At 44.0% G+C, this 26763-nt stretch overlaps 1 protein-coding gene across 27 annotated transcripts in view; it reads right to left on the bottom strand.

Annotated features, from left to right (window-relative positions):
* The window catches only part of ERC2 (ELKS/RAB6-interacting/CAST family member 2), a 1070068-nt gene that overhangs the window by 419290 nt on the left and 624015 nt on the right, over nt 1-26763 (bottom strand). The window contains exon 17 of one of the 27 annotated variants that reach the window (XM_053296295.1): nt 20416-20969. The exons of the other annotated variants lie outside the window; for them this stretch is intronic. Coding sequence (XP_053152270.1) covers nt 20892-20969 — 78 coding nt within the window. The 3' untranslated portion in view covers nt 20416-20891. Of the gene's footprint in view, nt 1-20415; nt 20970-26763 lie in introns of those variants that run through there. 27 annotated transcript variants of the gene reach the window in all.

The following is a 26763-nucleotide window of genomic DNA, read 5'->3' as shown; positions in this document are numbered from 1 at the left end:
CATCGCAAAATATAGGCTGTTCCCAGTAAAGTTGCTTTTTGTAATTGGCTGATGGTGATTTCTGTGGCCCCTATGGTGTTGATTGAGGTGCTCTTCAAGTTGTTTTGGAATTGCACCTAGGGTGCCAATTACCACTGGGATTATTTTGGTCTTTTTCTGCCACAGCCTTTCCATTTCAATTTGTAGATCTTTGTTTTTTGTTATTTTTTCTATTTCTTTTTCTTCTATTCTGCTATCCCCTGGTATTGCTATGTCGATTATTTTGACTTGTTTTTCTTTCTTCTTGACTACAGTTATATCTGGTGTATTGTGTGGCAGATGTTTTTCTGTTTGGAGTCGGAAGTCCCATAATATTTTTGCATCTTCATTTTCAACAACTTTTTCAATTGTATGGTCCCACCAATTTTTGGCTACAAGTAGCTTGTATTTTTGGCAGATGTTCCAGCGTATCATCTCTGCTACCTTGTCATGCCTTTGTTTGTAGTCTGTGCGATCTTTTTCATCTGCTTCTTTACAAAGGCAGCACTTGCTGTTTGTTGTTGACTTTTCGACTTTTGCTTTTATTGCATTTGTTCTTAGTGCCTGTTCTTGTGCAGCCAGTATTAAACCCTCTGTTTCTTTCTTCAAGTTGACATTCTTAAGCCATTGCCAGGTCTTGGTGATGTCTCATTTTCCACTTATATTGTGCAAATATTGATCATGCAGTGGCTTATTTTTTTGCTCGGTTCTTGCCTTGTTCTTTCTTGAAGGCCTGTTTTGTTTCATTGGTGTTTAATAGTTTCTCATTATTGGCCATTTTAAGTGCATCTTCTTTATTGTCCTTGATATATTCTTCAAGGCCTCTTTTCTCCTCCTCTACTGTTTGATGGACTTGCAGCATTCCTCTTCCACCTGAGCTGTTAGGGAGGTATAACCTATCTACATCACTGCAAGGGTGCAGAGCATGATTAATGGTCATGATTTTCCTGGTCTTACAATCTAGTGTCTCTAGCTCTGCCTGGGTCCAGTCTATTATTCCTGCAGTGTATCTGATCACAGGTATAGCCCAAGTGTTTATGGCTTGTATGGTGTTCCCGCCATTGAGTTTGGACATTAGGATTTTTCTAACTCTCCTGGTCTATTCACTTCCTATTTTTCTTTTAACTTCAGTGTGTGCAATGTTATCAGCCTGGAGAATGCCCCAGTATTTGTAATGTTCTTTCTCTTCCAGGTTCTTGATCTTGCTTCCATTCGGCAGTTCTATTCCTTCTGTTTTTCTTATTTTTCCTCTGTTCATTATTAATGCAGCACATTTGTCTAGTCCAAACTCCATTGCTATATCGCTACTAAATATACGGACAGTGTTTAGCAGTGATTCAATTTCTGACTGGGACTTTCCATACAACTTCAGATCGTCCATGTACAGCAGATGGTTGATTTGACTTGATGTATTAGAAGTTTGGTATCCGAGGCCTGTTTTGTTTAGTATTTGTGAAAGTGGGGTCATGGCAATTACAAACAACAGAGGGGATAGTGAGTCCCCTTGGAAAATACCTCTTCTAATGCTAACTTGTCCAAGTGTCTCACCATTGATTGTTAACTGTGCACTCTACATGCTCATTGCTTTTTAAAATAAATATCTGAATGTTTTTTGCTGACACCAGTTGTTTCTAAACAGTTTAGTATCCATGTGTGAGGCAATGAGTTCAATGTTGTCTTTCTTGTAGTCAATCCATGCAACACTTAGGTTTGTTTTTCTTCTCTTGCAATTTTCTAAAATCATTTTGTAAGTCAGCAGCTGGTCTCTTGTGCCTCCGGTGTTCGGACAATTTCCTTTCTGTTCAACTGGAAGCTGTTTGTTAGTTAATAAGTGTTGGATTACTTCATCTGCTATTATTCCAGTTAATAATTTGAACATGGTTGGCAGGCAGGTTATCGGTCTATAATTACTTGGAACTGCACCTTTTGCTGGGTCTTTCATTATGAGATGAGTTTTCGCAGGTGTTAGCCATTGTTCAATATCACCTCCTTGCAAAATGTGATTGAACTGTTTTGATAATTGTTTGTGAAGGCTTGTTAGGTGTTTAAGCCAAAAGCCATGCAGTTCATCGTCTCCTGGCACAGTCCAATTCTTAATTTTCTTTGCTCTTTCACTTATTAATTCTGGTGTTATTATTAGATCTTGCATTTGTTGGTTACATTTTTTGACCTCTTTCACCCAGCATGCTTTTTTATTATAATCTGTTGGATTGTCCCATAATTTCCCCCAGAATTGCACTGTTTCTTCATTATTTGGTGTTTCTATGTTTCTTGCAGTTTCTCCTTCTATACTTTGGTAGAAACGTCTCTGATTTGACTGGAATTGGAGATTCTGCCTGTGCTGTGTAATTTTGGCTTTGTATCTGCTAATCTTCTTTGACACTGCTGTTATTTGCTGCTTTATTATTTCCAGGACTTCTCTAACTTTCCTTGAATCTAGGTGGTCTTTCATATCTTTCAATTTACTAGCATCTGATCTAAGCCTGGCAATTTTATTTTCTAATCTAATCTTCCATTGAGGTGATGTACTACTTTCTTTTTTTACAGGTCCACTGATCTTATATCCGAGCTCTTGAGTTGTTATTGTTGCTGCACTGTACATTAGTTGGTCTTTTTCTTGCAAATTATTGGTTGTTGTTTCTGCAAGTGCAGCATTGACATCTTTTAATGCCTGAGCAAGTCGTTTTTTGGCAACTGTTTTTAGAGCTGGAAGTCAAACCCTGGTGGTTGTTTGGTTCATGTGCTCAGTTATTTTTTGCTTTAGTTCTTGTTGCTTTTCTGTTAAATGCCATTTGGGTTTTGGAGGTGAAGGCAAAGGGGAGGTTGCCTGGTTTTGATTTTGAAACAGTTCAGCAACAGTGGCATCCTCTATTTCCACCTCCTCCACCACCTGTGCCTGAGCAACTTCTTCAGTTGGTGGTAATTCTTCTTCCGTATCTTGAGACTGTGTTGCTCTTTGCAGTTCTTCCAGCTCAACTCCTGTGAATACAGGAGCAAGCTGGCAAATTCGGTTTTTAAACACAAGATTTAAAATAAAAACATAAGAAGAGACCTGCTGGATTAGGTCCAAGGCCTATCTAGTCCAGAATCTTGTTTCACACAGTGGCCCACCAGATGCCTGAGGTGAGATTCCATATGCAAGAGGTGAGGGCATGCCCTCTGTCCTGCTGTTGTCAACCACCCCACTGCACTTCAGTCTCCCTACCTGAACTGGCGGGGGTGGTCTGGGAGGTGGCCTTGGGTTCCCACAAACTTATTGTCTTGGGGGATTCCAATGTCCATGCTGAGGCCCCCTAGTAGGTGCAGCTCAGGATTTCATAGCCTCCATGGCAACCATGGGCTTATCTCAGCTGGTATTGGGCCCTACCCACATGGCAGGACATACTCTGAATCTGGTTTTTGCTGACCAGGGAATAACTGATCTGGAAGTGGGAGAGTTTGAGATAACTCCCTTGTCATGGACAGATCATCATCTGGTGAGGTTTAGCTTGACTGCTCCGCCTGCACTCTGCAGCGGTGGTGGACCGATTAGAATGGTCCACCCCTGGAGGCTTATGGATCCGCTTGGTTTCCAGACAGCCCTCTGGGAGTTTCCAGTGTCCAGAGCTAGTGACTCTATCGAGGCCCTGGTGAACAGGGATGGGCCCAGACCGGTCTGGAGACCATTCTAAAGGCTTCCGGAATGGTCTGGAATGGTCCGGACCTGGGCGGTCTGGTTTGGGTGGGTGGGGGGCTTTAAGAGCGGGTGGAGGGTTTATTTACCCCTCCCGCCTCTTTCCCGTTCTGGCACTGTAAGTTTAGTAGTAATTGGGGCGGCAGGATACCTTCCTGCCGCCCCTTCCCTGCTGCTGCTCTGCAAAACTCCCAGAAGTCCTTTGCGCGCGTGCACATCACAGAAACGTGAAGCACGCGCACAATGTGCGCGCACGCAAAGTGCTTCTGGGAGTTTCGCAGAGCAGCAGTGAAGAAGGGGCGGGAGGGAGGTATCCTACCGCCCCAATTACTACTAAACTTACAGTGCCAGAACGGGAAAGAGGCAGGAGGGGTAAGTAAACCCTCCACCCGCTCTTAAAGCCACCCCCCACCCCAGTGCCGGACCGCAGTTTGGCGGTTCCGTGCACACTCCTACTGGTGAATCTCTGGAACAGAGAGACAGCCCAGGCTGTTGACACAGTTGCTCCTAAATGCCCAGCTTGGTGGAGCCCGTTCTGCTCCTTGGTTTTCTTCAGGGCTTAGGGCAATGAAACAACTCGGGCGACAGCTGGAACGACGCTAGTCATGACGAATCCGACCAAACACAGGCTAGAGCCCATTTTAGGGACTACTCCATGGTGGTGGGGGCGGCAAATAAATGCTTTTTCTCCGCCTACATTGCATCTGCTCAGTGCAGACCAGTGGAGCTGTTTCATGTAGCAAAGACATTGTTCTACACATCCCCCCAGGCAATGGGGGAGGAATCATCTACAGCCCGCTGTGATCAGTTTGCGTGTCACTTTGCAGATAAAGTCCCTTGCATCAGTGCTGATTTGGACTCCAGAGTTTTGGCAGTTCTGGCAGACATGCCTTTGGTACCATCTGGTCCTATTGTGTTGGATTCTTTTCAGTTAGTGCAGCCTAAGGATGTTGACAAGATCCTGGGCAGTATGCGGACGACATCGTGTGCTCTTGACCCTTGCTCTTCATGGCTAATAAAAGCTGCCAGGGAGGGTACAGGCAGATCATTGGAGGTGATTATTAATGCTTCATTAAGGGAGGGCAGGATGCCATTGTGCCTCAAGAAGGTGATGGTAAGACCATTATTAAAAACGCTCTCCCTTGATCCCTCCAACCCGGACAACTATAGATCTGTCTCTAACCTTCCCTTTTTGGGCAAGGTGATAGAGCGTGTGTTGGCGTCCCAGCTGCAGAGGGTGTTGGATGATATGGATTATCTGGACCCTTTCAATCTGGCTTCTGCCCCGGATATGGGACTGAAACTGCCTTGGTCGCTCTAGTGGATGGCCTACGCCAGGAACTAGACAGGAGGAGTGCATCCCTGTTGGTTTTACTGGACCTCTCGGCAGTGTTCAATACCATTGGCCAAGGTATCCTTTTGGACCGCCTCCTGAGTATGGGAATCGGAGGTACTGCTTTGGAGTGGCTCTGTCCTTTGTTGGGGGGAGGGTCCAGAATGTGGTGCTGGGGGATTCCGTGGCCATTGGTCTGTGGGGTCCCGCAGGGTTCGGTTTTGTCCCCCATGCTGTTTAATGTCTACATGAAAGCACTGGGAGAGGTCATCCGGGGACTTGGGCTGAGTCGTCAGCAATATGCAGATGACACTCTGCTCTATCTCTCCTTGTCACCTGATCCTAGGGAGGCAGTGGCTGTCCTGAATCGGGGGCTGGAGGCCGTGATGGGTTGGATGTGGGCTAATAAGCTGAGACTGAATCCAGACAAGACAGGTAATGTTGGTCAGTAGGAGAGCCAGTCGGAATGAGGAGATTTTACTGGTTCTGGATGGGGTTGCACTCCTCTTGAAGGAGCAGCTTGAGGGTATTGCTGGACCCAGCTCTGCTTTTGGAAGCTTAGGTGGAGGCGGTGGCCAGGGGTCCCTTTGTGAGGCTTCGGCTAGTGCGTGAGCTGTGTCCCGTTCTTGAGAAGGTATTTCTGACCACAGTTACCCATGCCTTAGTCACGTCACCGCTGGATTACTGTAACGCACTCTACGTGGGGCTACCCTTGAAGAATATTCGGAAATTGCAGCTAGTGCAAAATGCGGCAGCTAGGATTTTATCTGGAGCTGCTCACTGGGATCATATCACACCCATTTTGAATGAGCTGCACTGGCTACCAGGCAGATCTGGCCACAGTTACCCACGCCTTAGTCACGTCGCGGCTGGATTACTGTAATGCGCTCTACGTGGGGCTGCCCTTGAAGAATATCTGGAAACTACAGCTAGTGCAAAACGCGGCAGCGAGGGTGTTATCCAGAGCTGCCCGTTGGGAACATATCACCCCCATTTTGAAAGAGCTGCACTGGCTACCGGTTCGTTTCCGGGTCCAATTCAAGGTGCTGGTTTTGACCTTTAAAGACCTAAACGGTTTGGGCCCAGGGTATTTGAGGGACCGCCTGCTCCCAAGGGTTGCTGCCCGCTTGACGAGGACATCTGAGGGGGCCCTGCTCCGGGTGCCGACAATGAGAGAGGCCCGGCTGTCGTGCACTCGGGACAGGGCCTTCTCTGTTGCTGCCCCCAGACTCTGGAATGCTCTCCCAGTGGTCATTCGCTCCTCGGACTCCATCATGGCTTTTAGAAAGCTTGTAAAGACTTGGCTTTTTACCCAGGCTTTTACATAATCGTTTTTACTGCTGCTTCTGGGTGTTTTTGTTTCTTGTATTGTTTTATGCCTGTTTTTATATGTTTTTATACTCTTGCATGTTGTTTTTATTGTGTTTTTATTGTATGTTTTTAACTTTTGTAAACCGCCTTGGGGCTATATTTTAACGAAAGGCGGTATAAAAATGCAAAAATAAATAAATAAATAAATAAATAAATAAATTTTGTTTCCGGGTCCAATTCAAGGTGCTGGTTTTGACCTTTAAAGCCATTAACTGTTTGGACCCAGGATACTTGAGGGACCGCCTGCTCCCAAGGGTTGCTGCCCACTCGACGAGGTCATCTGAGGGGGCTCTGCTCCGGGTGCTGACAATGAGGGAGGCTTGGCTGTTGTGAACGCAGGACAGGGCCTTCTCTGTTTCTGCCCTCAGTCTCTGGAACACTCTCCTGGTGGCTATTCACTCCTCGGTCTCCATCACAGTTTTTAGAAAGCATGTTAAATCTTGGCTTTTTACCCAGGCTTTTATATTATTGTCTCTACTGCTGCTTCTTTGTATTTTGTACAGTTCTTATGCTTGTATTTTAAATCTTTTTAGTTAGATTTGTTTTATATTTCAGCTTAATATTTTAATTGTGTCATTTTTATAGTCTTGTTTTTTAATTTTTGTGTGAAACACCTTGGGATTGTTTTAATGAAAGGCGGTATACAAATTTAACAAACAAACAAATAAATAAAGTTTCATGGGATGACCCTGGTTCTAGTGTCATGAGAGAAGGAGAAAAATTTCTCTCTCTCCACGCTCTCTACTCCATGCATCGTTTTATACACTTCTATCATGTCTCTTTTTCTCAAGTCTTTTTCAAACTAAAGTGCCCCAGATGCTGTAACCTTTCCTCAGAAGGAAGATACTCCAGGCCCCTGAAGATATAGGTTGCCCTCTTCTACAATGTTCCAGTTCTTAAAATGTCCTTCTTAGGATATGATGACCAGAACTGACCACAATTGAGTACACATTTAGTACTCTAAATGTGGCTGCACCATAGATTTGTATAAGGTCATTATAATATTAGCATTTTTATTTTCAATCCCCTTCCTAATGATCACTGGCATAGATTTTTCATAGCTTTTTCACAGCTGCTGCACACTAAGTCAACATTTTCAATGAGTTATCCACCACGACCCCAAGATCTCTCTCCTGGTCAGTCACTGACAACTCAGACCCCATCAGGGTATATGTGAAGTGAAGTTCCTCACAATCTGTTGTGGACACTACCCTAAATAGTTTAGTGTTATCTACAAATCTGGCCACTTCGCTGATTACCCCAACTTCTAGATCATTTATGAACGAATTAAAGAGCACTGGTCCCAGTACCAATCCCTGGGGGACCCCACTTCTTACTTCCCTCCATTGTGAAAACTCTCCATTAATTCCTGCCCTCTGTTTCCTGTCCTTCAACTCGTTACCAATACATGAATGTACTTGTCCATTCATGCGCGTTGGAGAGTTGTCTTGGATTTTATGACTGATAGAATCTTTGGGACTTACAGCAGTGGAATGCAGTTTTTACACCATACCTTAACCGTACAGGCACTATCATACCAGTATTATCAGAATCTTAACAAAGCCCACTTAAAACAATAGTGGTATTACTTATAAATATTTGTCATCTTATTAAAAAGTTGGCATATAGACAACACTCTTTAACACCTATTGCTAAACATCAGTGAGTTGCATAAGAACATAAGAACAGCCATGCTGGATCAGGCCCAAGGCCTATCTAGTCCAGCATCTTGTTTCACACAGTGGCCCACCAGATGCCTCCACAAAGCCCACAGGCAGGGAGTGAGGGCTTGCCTTCTCTCCTGCTGTTGCTCCCCTGCAACTGGTATTTAGCGGCATCTTGCCTCTGAGGCAGGTTTTTCTAGTGTAACACCTAAAAGCAAGCTGTTTTTATTAGCTTAAACATATAATACAATGCATATACATAATTTCCTCACCTTAATGAAGGTAGCCAATAAAATGCACAGTACAGTTGTGGATATTTATACTCTCCTGCCCCTAATGAACTGTATCTAATGTCTTCTAGTGTGTTTTCTGCCTGAAAATGACTCTCAGCTATACATATATAGAAAGATATATTCCTACACTTGGTCTGAATAATTGTAAGACAAATGAATCTATTTATCTGACCCAAGAAATGCCTACCAACACACACAGAATTTGAAATTCTGGGACAGTTCCATCTGTATAGTGGTAATTTAGGAAGAAAGTTTAGCAAAGTGAATATCTTCCCCCACCCCCACCCCATTAACACTGCTTTTTCCTTTTCCCCACCCGCTTCCTACTTTCCATATTAGAGTTCTTTAGATGTAGTCCTGATGTAGAGGGATAAGAAGGCTAGTGTTCATTTATATTTCCTGTAATCATCACCCTAATACTAATGAATTATGTACAATTCATATTTCTTTTAAACAGACAGCTAATAAATATATGCACATTAATTTGCTAAATATTGTTCAAATTCAATAAGTGATCGAGATAAATCTCAAAACTACTAATAGGAACATGCTACATTAATATTAGTATACATTTCTGTGTGCCTTTAACATATGGCAGTCATCATTTTCTCTCTTTGCACAGTACATTTCTTCCACCATACAGTCATGTACAAAGGACTGTTTCCATAATAATAAACTCCCAGATTAATTCTACTGCACACTGTTTTCAATTAAATCTTCTTACCATAGCTAAAATATTTTTCTTCCTCTGGTTTTACAATTTTCTAGCTCTCATAATTTGCTACCTTGACGACTATAATTTTCTTTTTACTATTCTCCTATCCATCCAATGGATGGATTCTCACAATGAATGGATTTTCAGGGCGGGGAGGACCAGTTCACCAGAAAACCCAGTTTAGCAGAAAACCCCACTTGCCAAACCAAGCGTGATCCTTTGGAGCGTATCATGAGAACTCTCAGCAACTGAGATTTTCTGATAAACTGGGTTTAAAAATAATAATCATGAGAACATACCTAATGTCTTTTAATTGACTATGTACTTATCTGTAACTGCTGGATTTCCCCCTGCTCTACACAGCCCTCCATTTGCTGGCCTTGTTTGCCTTGTAGTGCTTTGATCAGTAAAAACTTTCAGGAGCAGCTACATCTGACAAGTCCTTCCAAGACTAACCCACAGCTTCCTCATTCTTTTTTACTGCTGCCTGCACCTTGAATTTTCTTTCCTCATTTGTCTTGCTCTATACACTTCCTCTGGCAAATCTTCATTTAAAAAACAATTTCTCTCTTGCTTTACTCTCTCTTCTCACTTCTGTTTTGGTTAACTGTCAAACCTTGTTTCTGACATCTTCCTCTGCCCGACAGAGCAGGCTCAGGGAGTCTATCTACCAACCTTGCCTATCTTCCTCAGTGAGGAAGACAAATTGGGAATCTGAGCGCTAAGCCTCCTCCCTGGGTTCAAAATCAATCAACTCTGAAGTTCAGCATATTGGACTCAGTTCAAAAGCATCCATCCACAAGATCTGATCATACATTCAGGGAAAGAAGGATAGATACAGAAAAAACTGCTGCTGACTCTAGGTTTTAAATGAACCAAAAGCCACCTTTTAATAGTTTAACCTAATTTTCTCCTCTAGACATTGCTACTGGGAAGTTTTATAGAGAATGGCATATGGAGAAATTTTGACAAGCATATCTAAACTTTTTTATTAATACAAAATTTTTAAAACAAGTGGCAAACTGAATTTTTAAAAAGTTGGTTTTTTAGACTTCTAAAAGTGTTTTTTAAAGCAGAAAATCCTTTTTTATGTATCCAAAATCCTTGATATTCTCTTTAATACAATGTAGAACATATTTTGAAAATAAAGTATAACCCCACATACATGATTAAGGTTAAAGTTAAGTCAAATTGACATTAAGGGGATCCACTCCCAACCAAGTGCATGGAGGATTGTAGCTGAGGGAATGATGAATTATTGAAAAGATGTGTCATAGCTTGTACCTTGAAAGGACAGAAACACAAATTATAAATGGTGTTAATGACTAACCCTCAGGTAGTTACACCAAAGATGTTTGCAATGACCAAATCATAGCCTTGGGAAATTCAATCTCTCAGACTCAGTTTCTCATTTTTAGGAGCATAGGAAGCTGCCTTGTACTGAGTCAGACCATTTGCCAACCATTAGTCTACACTGGCTGGCAGCAGTTCTCCAGAGTTTCAGACAGGACATTTTCCCCATGGAAACATCATGATGATTTAACATCAGCACCAGAGGCGGGGCTTGCCCCCAGGTGCTAATTCAGAACTTCCACCATTCTCTGGCATCAGTTAAAAATGAGAAGTGGAGCTGGGAGAAGCTAAGCATTCTGATGACAGACCAGCCTGACTTCCTAATGACCTCCCCCAGCAGTTTCATGTAGATGTTAAGTAATAAGGTGGGGGACGATGAAACTCTATGGAACTTCATAGTTTAATTGCCAAAGGGTCAAAGAGTACTCCCACAGAACCATCTTCTGGAACTGGCCTTCCAAGCAGGACAGGAATCACAACATCATCATGGTCCCCAGTCCTAGCCCAGGAAGGCAGTACAGAAGATGACCATGGTTGTTGGTATTGAAAGCCACTGAGAGGTTAAGCAGAACTAACAGGGACACATTCACCCATCCACTTCCTGGCATGGGTCATCGATCAAGGTGATCAAAGCAGTTTCAGTCTCAAAATCAGGATGGAAGCCAGATGGAAATGAATCCAGATAAACAATATCTTCCGGAAACCCCTGGAGCTGGGACACCAACACTCTCTCAAGAACATTGCCCCAAAATGGAATATCTGAGACTGCTCTGTAATAATTAAGAATAGATGAGTCCATTCCAGCTATCATCCTTATTGCTTTATTACCTTAAGGCCTCCTAAATACTAGGGTGCCAGACAGAGTCTGTACAACCAGAGAGGGCATTAAGGTGTGCTTGTGTCAACTGCCTGGGTCATTTCCTCATTCCAGAGATTGACCAAGAGACTAACTAATTCTAGTGACAGAAAAATCTCCCAAATCCATCAGCCTTGGGAGGCAGACTATCCTAATAGCCCATCCCCACAGAGGCTAAAAGTAGTCATGAATCTACACCCTGTGAAGTACTGACCCATCAGTAAAAAGGAAGCTCTCTCTAGATTCTCACACCAATTGAGCATCATAATCCTGCCTTCATTTGCATTTATTTCATTTGTTCAGGGTCCCTTTCCTCATTTTAATTTGTCTTTTTTAAAAACAACACTGGGGGAAACAAAGAAGATCCTACAGTGCCAATAAATCAGGTCCATGGCCCCATACTTCAGAGGAGCAAAGAAAGGGGAAATGAATAAGGAAGAAGGAGGGTGGTAGGAGGCGAGATAGCCAGCCCCAAGCCTGGCTTCAAAAGATGACCTGATCTGGCTGCTTGCCCCAAACAATAGCAGCAGCACAAGCAGCAAACCACCCTACCTCAGCCAGTCATTTCTGATGTGCTGCTGAGGAAAAGCACAGCCAGGATGCTGATGGCAGGCCCCATGGGATGGCTTGGTTCCTTTAGCCCTCCCCCCACCTTTTTTTCCTATAATAATATTAAGAAAGAAGGAGAAAGCAGTGCTCCTCTTCCAAGCCCCTTCTCCACAGTGCAATGTTCAAACTGGGTAAGCAGGCCTGGCACTGAGTATGAATGCATGAACCGGTTCGAGTTTGAACCGGTTTGCCATCAAACCAGGCCTGTTTGAAGGCTTGTCCTCAAGTCAAACAGGGCTGGGTTCGGTTTGGTTCAGTTCGACTTCAAACCAAACACAACGGGCCGGCACAGGAGTTCTAATTCAGGGGGAAAAAATCAAAATATGAATACAAATATGACAGATACACTGCATACAAATACGACGGTCCTGACTAAGGCATGCAAATGGCAAGCGTGCATGTGCAGTTGCCTTCAAAATGGCTACCATGAGCAAGCAGAGGGCTGGGAAGGCCTGTAAATGGGCCAAACTTGGCTAAAAAGGACCACGGGGGAGGCTGGCGGGGAGAAGGGGAATCTTCTGAAACCCCCACCCTGCGGCCGCAGCAGCACCCCCCTCCCCCCTGAAAACAGCATTACTGACCCGGATGCCAGACCCAGAGGTTTTAATTTTTTATTTTTTAAAAATTATTTAGTTATTTACCATTAGAACCTCCAAGTCGGCTCGAACTCAAGCCGAACGGGGATTCTAGTTTGGGGTGCCAAAATCCAACATGCCCAGTCTGGTTAGAGTCTGGTCCGGACTCAAATCGAACCAGGCAAACCGGTTTTGTGCACACCCCTAGCACTGAGTGGGAAAGGGGAGGCTGGGCAGCTGCTGTTGCTGCTCAAACCACCAGTAGAGAGAAACTCAGTGTGGAGCAGCCGCACCAGCACACAGCCTTCTCCCTCCTGCCCAGTCTTAGGTGTGCTTGTCTGCTGCTGTGTGCTGAGTTTCTTCCCTCCCCCTCCTCTCTTCTCAGTGCTGCAACCCATGGAAACCCTTCACACATGCTGCAGATCCCTTAATTTTTCTCTCTGCCATATTAGTCAGTCTGAGGCAGCTTCTATAATATTATTTTGTTTAGTAGATTTCAAGGTAGTACTCATTCCGTCCATAGAGCCCCTGTATATTCTGTTATCTTTGGTTGGCATCAGCCAGAGAGAGTGACTCTTAAAACAGCATCTCTTTATTGAAACTGGATCACAATGCATACGGCTACTTTCATATATAAGAGCACAGGAAAAGCATGTTAACTCACAAGCTGCACACAGGTGACTGCAACTAACCACGCCCATAGAGTAGCAAGAGGGAACCAAGGTGATTTAAGAATATTCTAATATTCTTAAAGATGCACAACACATATATTGCACCTTCCATTCATGGAAAGAGCTTATTTGACTGAATGTTTGCCTGGATGGTGCCCAAAGTGAAGAAGGATGAAGGTTATGGCTGTGATTTGGAGAGCTATGCAGGGAACGCTTCACCCTTGTCTTCCCCCACCCCTTGCAGTAGTTCCACCTAGCACTTGACAAACTACTTCTGTAACTGAGAGGTACTTCAAAGTGGTTTGCAATTCAGCACATTGAAGAATTGGGGTGCGGGGGAGCCCTGCCACACATACTACAGCCTTTACACAAAGAGACCCCTGCTAACTGAGCAAAGAGACCCTTTTTAAAGTGGTAATTCTCTTATATTTAGGAGGGGGAGTGCAACTGTCCCTGTCCAGTCCCCAGCACAGCATCCCTCTAGTGGTTGTTGCTGATGTCGACATAATGCTTCTTTTAAAAAGCCCTTTTGGGACAGGGAAGCAGCTTATGTATTTATTACATAAAACCAGTGGTTTCATGTAGATGTTAAACAACAAAGGGGAGAAGATTGACCTCTGCAGGGGTCAAAGGCTATGGGGACAAGCAGCAATCCCACAATGATACTTTCTGGACTCTTCTTTCAAGGTAGGGTTAAAATCAGTCCAAAACTGAGCCTCTCAGCTTCAACCCCTCCAAGCAGCCCAAAAGTATCCCATTGTCAATATTATCAAACACCAACGAGAGATCCAACAGAACTAACAGGGACACACTGCCCCTGTCTGATTGCCAGCAAAGGTGTCCCTTGGAGTCACTTGGTGTCACTTGGAGTCCCGAACCAAGATGGAAGCAACTGAAATGACTTTAGACAGGCTGTTTCATCAAGAACCTCTTCAGCTCTATTACCTTGCTAAAGGAGGGGAGATTAGAAGCCAATCCACAGTCATTTAAATTGGAGGAATCCAAACAGGGGTTCTTCAGCAAGAATGCAGACAACCCTGTTTTTCCACTCTAAATATATTTAGCAAAAATGCACTCGCTGAGCTTAATCTATCCTCATACAATGGGCTGATCATGGGAGTATTCATTTGCTTTATCCTTCTCACCATACAGAAGTGTTCTTAGAGGAGATTATATTAGAAGCAAATAATTTACTTACCATGAGAGTGTGTTAAGTGTGCTCTCCAAAGTAGACAAATAGCTCTAAGAGTGCAGCTCCTGTAGAGTTTTAAACTACTGCATAAGTAAGCTTAGTAACAAGTTTCCTAAGAATGTTAGGACTTGATGCCAGTCTGTAAATATTCTAACAAGCAGTACTTTACTATACATCAAGAAGGCTATTTTTCGCATTCAGACTTAAATCCAGCTTCAAAAACTGTAAGATGAACTATAAAAACATGTTAAAGTTTTGATTGGCTGATAAAATGAAACTTTAGTCCATGTAATGTGGATTACCCTACAGTATGGTATACATTCTGTGTGAATGCTATACATTTTAATGCCCCTTGAATTAACCTGTTTTTGTAAAGAAGAAGACAACCTATACGCAAGGAGATAAATGTTGGCATAAAAATCATTATTTGGTTCTAACTCAGTCACGCTGCCAGAACACATGAGACAGCTGCATGACCCGAGTATCTGCTTAAGGCTACAACTGTATTTTTCTCAACCCAATACCACCTGTCTGCTCTAGTGTTACTGGAGGCTGGTAGGTATCAAACCCCAGTGGGATATTTAACTACTACGATGATGAAGTCCATTCCACACTATCCTAAATAACATCTTGACACTTTCCATAAACATGCACTTATACAGTGTGGGATGTGGCATAATCACATGCAGTTGGAAAACTTTTATATTTTCTAAGAAAGAAACAAAGTGGATACTAAATAGTGAATTCCAAAGGAAATATGGCTGAGACTGTCTTTCCCCCCTCATTTCAATTTTACTTCTTTTCCATTTCTTAAAACAATTCCTTAAACCTTAAAGGATGGACAATATTGGACATTGTAATCATACATACTGGGACTGTGAACAAATTGGACGCTTTTATATCCTGAGCTTGTGAATCACTACATAAGTGCAGAAGATTACAGAATCGGCATAAGCATCCCAGTACTGGAGCTGGAATGAAACTGGTCTTAGAAGCAGTGCATCTCTCCAGAGCTTGAACAGTATAAGTGGGCTTTATTAAAGAGTCTTCCTCAGCTCTCTGGTTGTGTGTTATTTTTAGGCCCCAGGTCCTGAGCTCTAGAGCAAGAATAACTTTACACCTCTTTTACAGGCTAAGGAAAGGCAACCCTTCCTTCATGCTTTTAGGGTATTTCAATTGCCAGTGGGGCAAAGTTGCACCACTGTTGAGCTTGCCGTGCTTAAAGTAAAGGCACAAAGTGTGACATCAAATCGGTGTTGACTCCTGGTGACCATAGAGCCCTGTGGTTGTCTTTAGTAGAATACAGGAGGAGTTTACCAGTGCCTCCTACCACGCAGTATGAGGTTATGCCTTTCAGCATCTTCCTATATCGCTGCTGCCTGATATAGGTGTTTCCCATAGGAAACATACCAGCCGGGATTCAAACTGACAGCCTCTGGCTGCTAGTCCAGTCATTAGGAAGGCACTATAGCTACTGTGGGCAAGTCTTTGTTTGCTAACTCAAGTGATTGTACATGCAGAGGTGCACTTAGTAATTTTGGAGCCTGGACCTAAATACCCACAGGGTATTTTAAACACATTTTAACGCAGGCATCCCCAAATTGCGGCCCTCCAGATGTTGCTGAACTACAACTTCCAGCATACCCAGCCACAAAAAAATTGTGTCTAGGGGTGCTGGGAGTTGTAGTTCAGCAACATCTGGAGGGCTACAGTTTGGGGATGCCTGTTTTAACGTGACCACGCCACCTGGAGCAGACTAAAAAGAATTTGGGGGCCCCTAGGGGTGTGTGGAGGACCTGGACTTCGGCCCAGAAGTCCAGGGGTAAGAGCACCTCTGTACACATGAAATATCTAATAGCACTGTATTAGATGCAATACATGTACCCCTTTAAATGTGCAATGCATTGTTTAAGGCACCAACATAACACTTTGCATGTAACTAACAACCCAGATCAGTTAAAACACATGGTCAAAGCAACTGAGACATAAATATAGCTCTGCAACTGCCCTATAGAATTAACTGATCAGGTTCAGGGCTATGTGAGCAGGAGGCTGCTCATCTAGCCCAGAAAAGAAGTACTGTAGTTCAGGGAAGGGGTTACATCCCCCCACCACTTCTGTGCTTTATATGGGAGAGGGAAGTAGGGTGAATTGAGGTCGAGGGGTGTGTGCCTCACAGCACACTTCCCTCTATCCCTTATTCACTCCTCATTCAAGAATAGTTTTTACACTGTTATGGCATGGGTGAGTGTCATGCCTGCCCCTCCCCCAGCACTGCAATTGCCCCTTTCTACTGCTGGGTGCTGTGACTGCCCCCTCAGACATGCTACCCTGAACCAGCCATGCCCCTTCCAGCTGAGTCAGTATCCTAACGCGGGGACCATTGCCAGCACTGGGCATGGGCACACAATCTATCCAGCCAGAGAGCAGTTTCTTCACTTGCCCAGATGAGTCTTCTCTCTCACTTGAGAGGAGCACCCTGGCAGCCCACACAGTCCAGGAACATCTCCCCCAACCCCCATCCTCAAAAGCTGCTATGCCAGTGACATCAAAGGCATCAGAGTCCTCATAAAACTTAAAACCTGAAGCACAAGCAGAATGGTTGCAAGGAAAATAATTAACACAATTGTAATTGCCTTCCTAATCTTCATGAGGGTGGCTACCTGACTGAAAATGTCCACACATCTAAACTGCACCCCATTTGAAGCTGATCCTTGTAACCTTGTATCAGACATATATACTTTTCATGTTTACTGGATGCTTTCACACACGCAACCACCTGCATGAAAATCTTAAGTGGTATGGTCACATGAGAGGAATCTGCTATGTCAGGGACTGAACATTTGAATCTGATAGCCCTCTAGAAATGTTTAAAGAGTTGTCTACCAGAAAGACCTATACTATAATGAAATAACTAACAAGGTTATAGGAATCTATTTTACACTAAATATAGCTACAGTATTGCTATAGATTGCTATTGTACAATCATGTTTTTCTATTTGCCACACTGAGTGTGGCAAATTTGCCACAACCAGACATCAAATATCTGGGATAAAGAAGAACGTTTTTGTTAAGGCACTGTAAACCAGGCTACTTGCAAGTGTATTCTGAAATACACTTTAGAAATTTTGGGAAACAACCATCATGAAAACCTAATGTTTCGAGAGTCACAATAGTCTGACTAGCTGACTGGAAACAGCAACATAAAGGAGATAATTCTCATAACAAAATGAAATGGCCCCCATAACATATTAATTGTAAACATACCTGAACTGAGTACATAAGAACATAAGAACAGCCCTGCTGTATCAGACCCAAGGCCTATCTAGTCCAGCATCCTGTTTCACACACTGGCCCACCAGATGCCTCCGAGATGACCACAGGCAAGAGGTATGTGAGTGCCCTCTCTCCCACTGTTGCTCCCCTGCAACTGGTATTGAGAGGCATTGTGCCTCTGAGGCTGGAGGCGGCCTACAGCCACCAGACTAGTAGCAATTGATAGACCTGTCCTCCAGGAATTTGTCTAAGCCCCTCTTAAAGCCATCCAAGCTGGTAGCCATCACCACATCCCATGGGAAAGAATTCCAGATTAATTATACGCTGTGTGAAAAAGTAGTTCCTCTTGTTGGTCCTAAATTTCCCGACCTTCTGTTTCATGCTGCAAAACAAAGTACATGTTACAAAATAAAGTGGCCATGTGCTCTCTTTTGATCTGGACAGTCCTCTTTTTTGGCTGTGGCTGAATTCAGATGTAATGCGAAACTGCAGTTAAATGGGGCAGAACTTGGAACTCGGTTATGTCCGAATGCGTGCAACTGTGGTTTCGAGCTGAAAGCGACCTGTGGTTTGCCTCGCCAAACTCTAGAATGAACCTTCAGTTTGCACAATAGTTCGCCACTGAAACCAGAGGTTTGACCACTGAAGCATTATGTTTGAATGTGGACAGAACCATAACCATGGTTCTATGTAGTTTTTGTAACTGCAATCATAGAGACGGTGGCAAAGACCCACCTGGGATCATGCCTGCTCCATGCCTGTGGCACTTCTTGCTGGCTGCTTCTCCAAGCATTAGCCCTGCCCCTCCTGTCTGTGATCCAACAAAGCATTTTGCCTGGTAACAGGGACACCGCCACATCCCATTCCAAATTTGTCAGCCTGGCAAGCAATGAAGTCACATGGGACATTCCTTCTCCCCATTCTGTTCCTCTCTCTCCTTTCCTTGCAAGCAGGAAGGAAAAGGGACAGAATGACAGGACAGGCACTAAGTGCTTTGCTCCCTGAGAATGAAGCGACAATTATGTATGTTCACAAGCACAAACATTTCAGGTGGCAACATAAGCAGGACAACTCATTATAGCACCGTGATGGACCCACATGTTAGGGCTGGGATACCCAGGGTTAGGTTTAAAAAGCAGCCCCAACAAGGGCTTATTGAACAGCCAATTTCTATTTTTGAACAAGCTGGGGAAGGGGGCCCCAGCCCCTTTCCCTTAGGGGTAATGTCCAGTCCCTAGGCTTACTCATGAGGCCAGGCAGCAGGATCAGCATTGCCCCAGTGAAAGGAGAGATTCGACATATGTGATGACAATGGATGCTGATCCCAAGCAGACCACTGACTCTTAAGAGTGTATGGCCATGGGAACACCCCCTCACAACTCATGAGAACCACCATCAGTGGGGACAGAGTTGTCAGGCAGAATTGCTAATAATGCATGATGGCAAAACCTCTCCCATGGACCACTCTCTCACAAGTGTGTCAGGCCATGGTGGCTGTGGGGACAGGTACCGTGACAACAGCTCTCCCTGGATTGGTGACCACCGCCAAGAAGCTGTCAAAGTGTGCCCTCTGCCAGCCTGTCCACCCTTGCATGTGCCCCGAAACAGTGATTTCCTGCGGTTGCTGGAAATTGGGGCTCCCCTCTCCAGTGATTCCCCATGGCGGCAGATCTGCATATGGTGTAATGCCAGCCCTCACCTGGGAATTTTGCATGACAGTAAAGATACACACACACACACACTCCTAAATCATGCTTTGCGGGGGTCCAAGACGACGGCAGTGCTACTGCTGTCCAAAGGAGCACGGGCATGGCACAGCATTTAAAGGGATTTATTTATTTATTTGACATTTTCTATACCGCCCAACATTTGCGTCTCTGCATGGTTTAAATGCCCTTTCCATGCCGAGGGTAGGTGAACTGTTCCTAAAAGGCACAATTGCTCTCAACACGCTCCCTTTAAGATCACGGCCAATGGCAGCTGCTCTGGTGATGTGCTAATGCCTTGCCCACTGTCTGGTGACGCAAGCGCTATGCAGCTTGCTGGGATCAGCCTCGACAGACCAGGAAGAGGGAGAGGGAGAGTTTCAGTTTCCTGAAACTAGAGGTTGCTGGGCCGCGGTTGGACAAATGTCTGCAATGCAATTTGCAGTTTAAAATTGAAACCACGGGTTCATCAACCTCTGCTTTTGTCTTACGTGCAAATGCGGCCTCTGTTAGTCCTCTCTTTTAGTGATGTGCACCTGGCTGCCCTAATTGTCTTAAGAATATGTTTATGTAGTTGTGGATTACACACACACACACACACACACACACACACACAGAGTAAAATATGTGATTGGTCAGGTCACTAAAATCAGCTTCCTTACCAGTGAACTGAAGGGTTGCCAACACCAATTTTTTAAAAATATATATATATCTTCAGGAAGTCAGGAAATTACAAACCAGTTAGCTCAATGCAACTCAGAGTATACCCTAGAAGTGCTCCCAGAGCCTTCTGCAACACACAGTGGTTCTTCGGGAAACTAATACTGGAAGTCCTGAACTGACAAATGCATTATGTGCCAAAAGTTCATTTGTAAGTTAGATGTTTGGAACTCAGAATGCATTCTCCCATAGAAACAATGCTAGAAATGGTGGTTAGGTTTCCAGAAACCAAATTAAACCATAATGCAGCTGAAATATTATACATTAGCAGCTTAAAATAGTAGAAAACAATACTGTTGCAATATTCGCGATTAAAGAAAAATATATAATTTGTTTATTTTTATTTATTTATCATATTTTTATACTGCCTGGTATATACATGGTGGTGTACAAAATTTAAAACAATATTTTTAAATCAGCACAGATTAAAATTCACGAAACAATTAAAATAGTTGCATAAAACAGAAATGAAAACAGTGGCATAAAACAATTATATAAATCTATTAAAATTGATTAAAATGTATATTAGTGTCTGGGACGCCCCTTCCTTGGAGGACAGCAGCACACACTGTGCAATGTTGCTGCCGCTGCCTCTATAAACTCCCAAGGCAATGCGCTGGTCTGAACTACTGTTGCTCAGTCATGTCCCTTCCTCAGTGACCCGAAGCGTGGGCCGAGTGATTTTGCTGCCGCCCTTCAAAGACAACAGTGAGGCTGTGCATGCTCCGAGCTGCTATTCAGTCACATCCTGCTGAGTTGCTGAACAGACCTAGAATGTGTGCGGAGCCAAAAGGCAAACTCTTTCGGAACATTGTTTCCCACCAGCATGGTGGGCTGCTTTCCAGCCGCGGCCTCCTCTGCTTCGCTCACTGGAAGAACTTCCTTTCCACAGGCTGCTGCCAAAGCACCTGCAGTTTGATTCCAACACTCTGGAGTACACGGAGCTGCAAGAAAAGGGAAAGGGTGTGCAAAGTGGAGGAGGCGCTGGCAGCCAAGATGCAGCACACTGCTCTGGAGAGAGGCGGCTTTCAGAAAGAGTTTGGCTTGGGGCTCCCTGCAGAGGCGTAACTATGGGGGGGGCAGGGGGGGCACGTGCCCCGGGCACCATCTTTTCTGGTCACGTGGGGGGCGCCGCCATGACAAAAAAAAATTTTTTATATATTTTTAAATTTTTTGTTAATACAAATGTTTCCTGCTCAATGCAGCAGCGCTGCAGCAGTCAAGGGAGCGCGTCGGCACCCCCTCCCCCACGAGCGTGCAGCCCGCGCCCCCCCCATTGCTTTGCTGGCACCTGGCGGCCAGTCAGTGGCCTGGCTTGGCGGCGGCGGGCGCTTGTGAGGAAAAACCTAAGTATAATGTAGTATGTTGGGGGGGTGGGGGGCACGGGGGGCACCATTTCAATGCTTGCCCCGGGCGCCGTTTTCCCTAGTTACGCCTCTGGCTCCCTGCAAGCGCTGGGGTCTGGGCCACAATGAGGTGGGGCACGACTGACAAGCACCTTGGACTAGTGTGTTCAACCAGACTGTTGTTTTTGCAGAGTGAGCTACTGGCTATTAAGGAAGGGGCGTACTGTAGTGAGCAGCGGCTCAGCCAAGTGCTTTGTCTTTAAATTGCTTTGCTGTTACTGCATTCATATGCGCGCGAATGCCAGAATTTGTGTACTATGGAGCTTGGTTCTTAAGTATGGGTGTTCGTAAGTCAGATGTCCATATGTCGCGGAGTCCCTGTATATGTAGAAACAATATCCAAGGGTAGGAAGCTTTGAAAACCATAGTGAGCAGCAAGGGCTTTTTCCAATGTAGCATTTGCATTATTCTCTCTCTCTCTCTCTCTCTCTCTCTCTCTCTCTCTCTCTCTCTCTCTCTCACACACACACACACACACACACACACACCAATACCAACCATGTGGAAAATATTCTGTCAGGAACCTCATCAGTGCTTGGTTTTTTATGACTGCACTACTAGGACAATCTGCAGAGATTTATCACCATGAGTTTCACTGAAACGTTGCTGCCAAGGTATCACATAAGAATAATACTCATGGAAAAGACGGGCTTTTCACGAGTTAGACCGTGCCCTAGTTCAGCAGAACAAGGGCCTAGAGAAGAGGGCCTCTCCATTCATATCCCCAACATTTCAGAGAGAAATGAAGTAAATGAGTAAAGGAGATGCCATATTTCATCTTTGTTCTGGAACAGACAATAACCCAGGATGGATAACACCGGAAAAATCAGTTTGCTGAAGTCTGATATATAAAACAGATTGTGCCTAATACAGCCCGTCCCCCTCACCCCACCCCACCTTGTAACATAGAGTAACCTAGGGGATTTTCCTGGCTTTAGAATACATACCACAATCTAGCCTTTTGCCTCAACACCCCATGATACATAGCTGATAAATATTACTCATCATCCAACTAATTCTGGGGCAAAATCATCAGCTGTTTAGCCTTACATACCAACGTACCACAAATGCTTAGGCCAGGAAGGGAAGAATTAAGCTGTATCAAATTTACGCTGAAGAGGGAATTTTGGAAGGTAGAATGTACAGCAATTACAGAAGTTGGAATTAATCCAGGACACTGGGATTAACATTCTTACTGTAAGGGAAAGGACCAAGGGATTGTTAATGACCACATGTGGTCTTTATATCACCTCTGAAAGATAGCACCTCCTGAAATTCAAAGCCTACTGTCCAAAATATCATCACTGCTTCCCCATGATATCCCTGGATAACTCTGGGCAGGTTTACCAACCAAATACTGACCCAACCTGACCTTGTTTAGTTTGAGAAATGTAACAAGAACACAGCACAGGGAGATGCAGCTCCAAGAAGAAAAGAACAGGTGGTAGGGAAATAACAATTCTGCGGGGAGCGTTTTGTTAAGTAACTTGCATGTTCGGCTGCCATCAGAATGCCAAGTATATCCCCAGCACTTTATGAAAATCATCATTATAAAAAAGAAAATAAATACAAGTAATTGCAAAAACAAAAAAACCCAAACCACAGGGGAAGTAATCCAAGAAAAGGAATGTCAGCCATTTATCTAGACTCAGCAAATATGCTAAATATCCTATATCTGCTAAATTCATGTGGGCCCTTTAAGAGATAGAAAATGAAAAAGAAATGTTAGCAGTTGAAAGGGGGGAAAACCCTTCCATTTTACAGGCTATTATTGATTATAATTTCCAAAAATACATAATATATAGGTTTGGTCTTCAATTAATACAAAATATGAGTTCTGAATATACAAAGTGTGTGGGAAAAGACAAAAGTGGAAGAAGAGAGTCACTCTGATGTCTTCCATATGCTGAGAAAAACTGTTTCCTTATACAAAGACAATGGCCCATCTTTGTATGGCAAGAGCTGAGATAACGGGAATGAGTATTAATCTAATGTATTTTGATATCAAATGGAGGAACTGCCCCTATTCAGTCCAGCATAGCATCCGTCCCAGTAGCTGTTGCTGATGGGTGTGTGTGAGGGAGAGGGAGGAGGAAGATTGTGAGTACTTATGAATATCATACTCAGAGGCGCACTAATCCGGTCCAGTCCTCCAAGGTCCAGGGGGGCCTCCAAATGGTTGGGGCCAGGGGCCTCTGGCCGAGGGGTGGCTGCGGGGGTGGGTGGGAGTGGAGCAGTTGTTCTCCCATGCTCCCCTGGCAGCAGAGAGACCAGAGAGATGCTGGTCTCATCCATTCAGGCCAGCTTCTTTAACAAACTGTGAGACGCACCTGTGCAGTTTAGAGATTGCCGCAAGCCCATGACATCATGGGCTTGCGACAATCTTAACTGTGCAGGCATGCCTTGCAGTTTGTTAAAGATGCTGGCCCGAACAAATGGGACCAGCATTGCTTTGGTGCCCACTGTCACCGGGGGAGGGGGAGAAGAGAGAAGGGAGAAGGACTCCTCAGCTTCCCCCCACCCCGCAGCCACCCCTTGGCCACGGTAAGAATTAAAAGGAACAAAAACAAAACAGTGGAGGTGTGGCAGGGTGGCCCCCCCAGGTGGTTTTGGGGGCCTTGCACATGCACGGGGGGCCTCACTGCTGGACAGTCTGGGCGCCCAAATTACTTTGATACACCCCTCATCATACTCTCCAATTACCTACAGATACCAAATTTTGCCTGAACAATCCTGGCACTAAAATTAGCTGAATGTACTATTCTTTACACCAGTATATGCTCAGGGAAAGGTTGATGTTTTTAAAAAAGAAATTCTGAATATAATCAAAATATTCCAACTGTTATTGCCATTACCAGATTTTTAACACTCAATAATCAGATCAATCATTCCCAAATGACATCATGCCCAGGAAAAGCATATGATCTTTCTCAGATTCAAATTTACTATGATTCAAATTTACCATATATGGTCATTATTCCATACTATGAATAATGTTTGAAGTTGAAATACTACACATTTCAAACTGTTATTTTACTTCCCTTTTGCAAACATGTTAATAAAAAAATCTGTTACATATATTTAATTTCTTGAAAGTTACTATAAATGTAACTTATGCAAAATGACTACCCAGTCAACAATTGGCCTCACCTACTAGAACAAAGATATACGATGCTACAGCACTTGCAAACTCTTGGATTTTTAATCATATTTTATTTTTCCTTTGCTCATAGAGTAAGTTATTGGATAATGTTATGATCATGCAGTGTGGTTTTTGAATCCATGGGACCCGCACTAGTGAAGGGTGAACTGTGAAGTGCACACTGAGCATTTGCCGTGAGAGCTACTGAGATATCACTGTATGTATGCTAAACAAAAGTAAAAGTTCACATGCTGAAGTTTTCAACATTCACACACAGAGTTAAATGTTCACACAAAACTGGAAAAGCAATGAAAGGAAACTACATGTCAAGCCAGAGGACTGTACTAGGTTTCTTTGTGCTATAGGAGAGTGCATCCCTTAGAATTTTTCAGCCTCGGATGGAAATAGTGCAATATTGTTCAGACTGAGGTCAAATGTATTTAAGCCCTGGCACTTAATAAAAATGAAATAGACCGATATTCAATGTTGCTGAGCACTTCTGTCACCCATTGGCTTCAATGGGATACATGGGTTCTCAGCACTTCTGAAATTACTTTTCAATGAAAACACATTTCCTTTTTGCATATAGACTTGCATCTGTTTTCCTATACTCGCTTATAGTCAATCTTTATAGACTTCCTCTGAGCTGTAAATCTATGTTACATGCTTTCTTCATTTGTTTGCTAGACAAACTGCCCTCGAGAATTGTCCTGAATCTAAATTCTTCCACTGTCGACCGTAAAATATTTCAGTGCCTCAAAGCAAGCAAAGGGATGGGGGCAGGAAAAATTGGGTTTGGGAGAAAGAAATTGTTACTGTTCCATATAGAATATTTTCAAAAACAGGTCAGCAAGAAGTGGAATACAGGGAAGACAATCAAGAAGGTTAAAGGAAAAGGCTCACAATTTTTTAAATATACTTGCAGCTGACAGATGGCAGTGAGCATCTTAATAAATGAGCACTGCGACCTTATCTGGACAGAGATAGCTTGGCCACAGTTACTCACGATCTGGTAACCTCTTGCTTAGATTACTGTAATGCACTGTACATGGGGCTGCCTTTGAAAAAGTCCAGAAACTGCAGCTGGTACAAAATAGGGCTGCAAGATTATTAACTGGGACTGGACATTTTGATAAGGGGTGTAGCTATAATTGAGAGGATGGGTTCAAAGAACCCGGGGCCCCAGCTCCTGAGGGACCCCAGCTCCAGCCCTTCCTATTCTCTTCATTATCTGAGGGGCCTGTACCAACAGCCCGCTCTTCAGTCACTCTCAGGGGCCTGTACCAACACCCTGTACCAAACCTCCTGATGATATCTCCCAGAAGTTTCATGTAGCTATTAAAGGAAATTGGAGACTACTTATAAAATTTAGAGAGTTTTCACATGCTGTGCTCTCATAGTAAAGATAAGGCTGATTGTCTTATAACTCCTATAACAAAGTAAAGAAAATAATAGCAGTTTTGTCAGTCCATATAATACATTTCAAAACTCTGGGATTGATTGTAATCAAAGTCATAAAGACAAGAAGTTACTGAGGTTTATAACAAGCACACCAATGATTAGATAACATATTGAGGTCAGTCACACGAACAGCCCTACAGGGCAGCCCTGCTTTCAAACCCGGGCTAAAAGTGAGGTAGGAAGATGGGCGCATGTTTCCTACCTCACTCCCATGTTTTGTGGGTGCTTGGGCTGCTGGCAGTTCCTCCCAGGCTGCCAGAAGCCATATTTTCTATAGAGCTGGGGCGAAGGAGTGGCCCAGCAGCAGGAACATTCCCAATGCCCCATGCTCCTTGCATGGTGCATTATGGGATTCCCGGCAGCCCAGATTCCTTCCCTCCTGCTCCCACCTGCCGTGATGCTTATCTGGGTGCATGGGTGGCAGAGACCTGTTCAGGCTCTGATCATGTGGGGAAAGGCAGGTAGACTCCTATCTTTCCCCTAAGCCCCACACCAACCCCATTGCTTGTGTGAATGACCTTATAATGTATACCGTATAGTATCCAGACAAACCTATATTAATCTGAAAAAAAGCTGTGATTGGACAAGTTCTCTGCTGACTGCAAGCCCACCAAGATGTGGAACTGATGTGGACAGGGAGAAGGTAGAAGACACAAAGCTAGTGTGGACCAATGGTCAATTTGTGAGACTCAGTCACAAAGGGACTGGTTGAAATAACTGTTTACTCAT

Source organism: Hemicordylus capensis, chromosome 2, assembly GCF_027244095.1.
Source record: "Hemicordylus capensis ecotype Gifberg chromosome 2, rHemCap1.1.pri, whole genome shotgun sequence".
NCBI classification, from domain to species: domain Eukaryota; kingdom Metazoa; phylum Chordata; class Lepidosauria; order Squamata; family Cordylidae; genus Hemicordylus; species Hemicordylus capensis.
The sequence above is the reverse complement of the archived record's forward strand: the minus strand, read 5'-3'. Positions and strand labels throughout refer to the sequence as shown.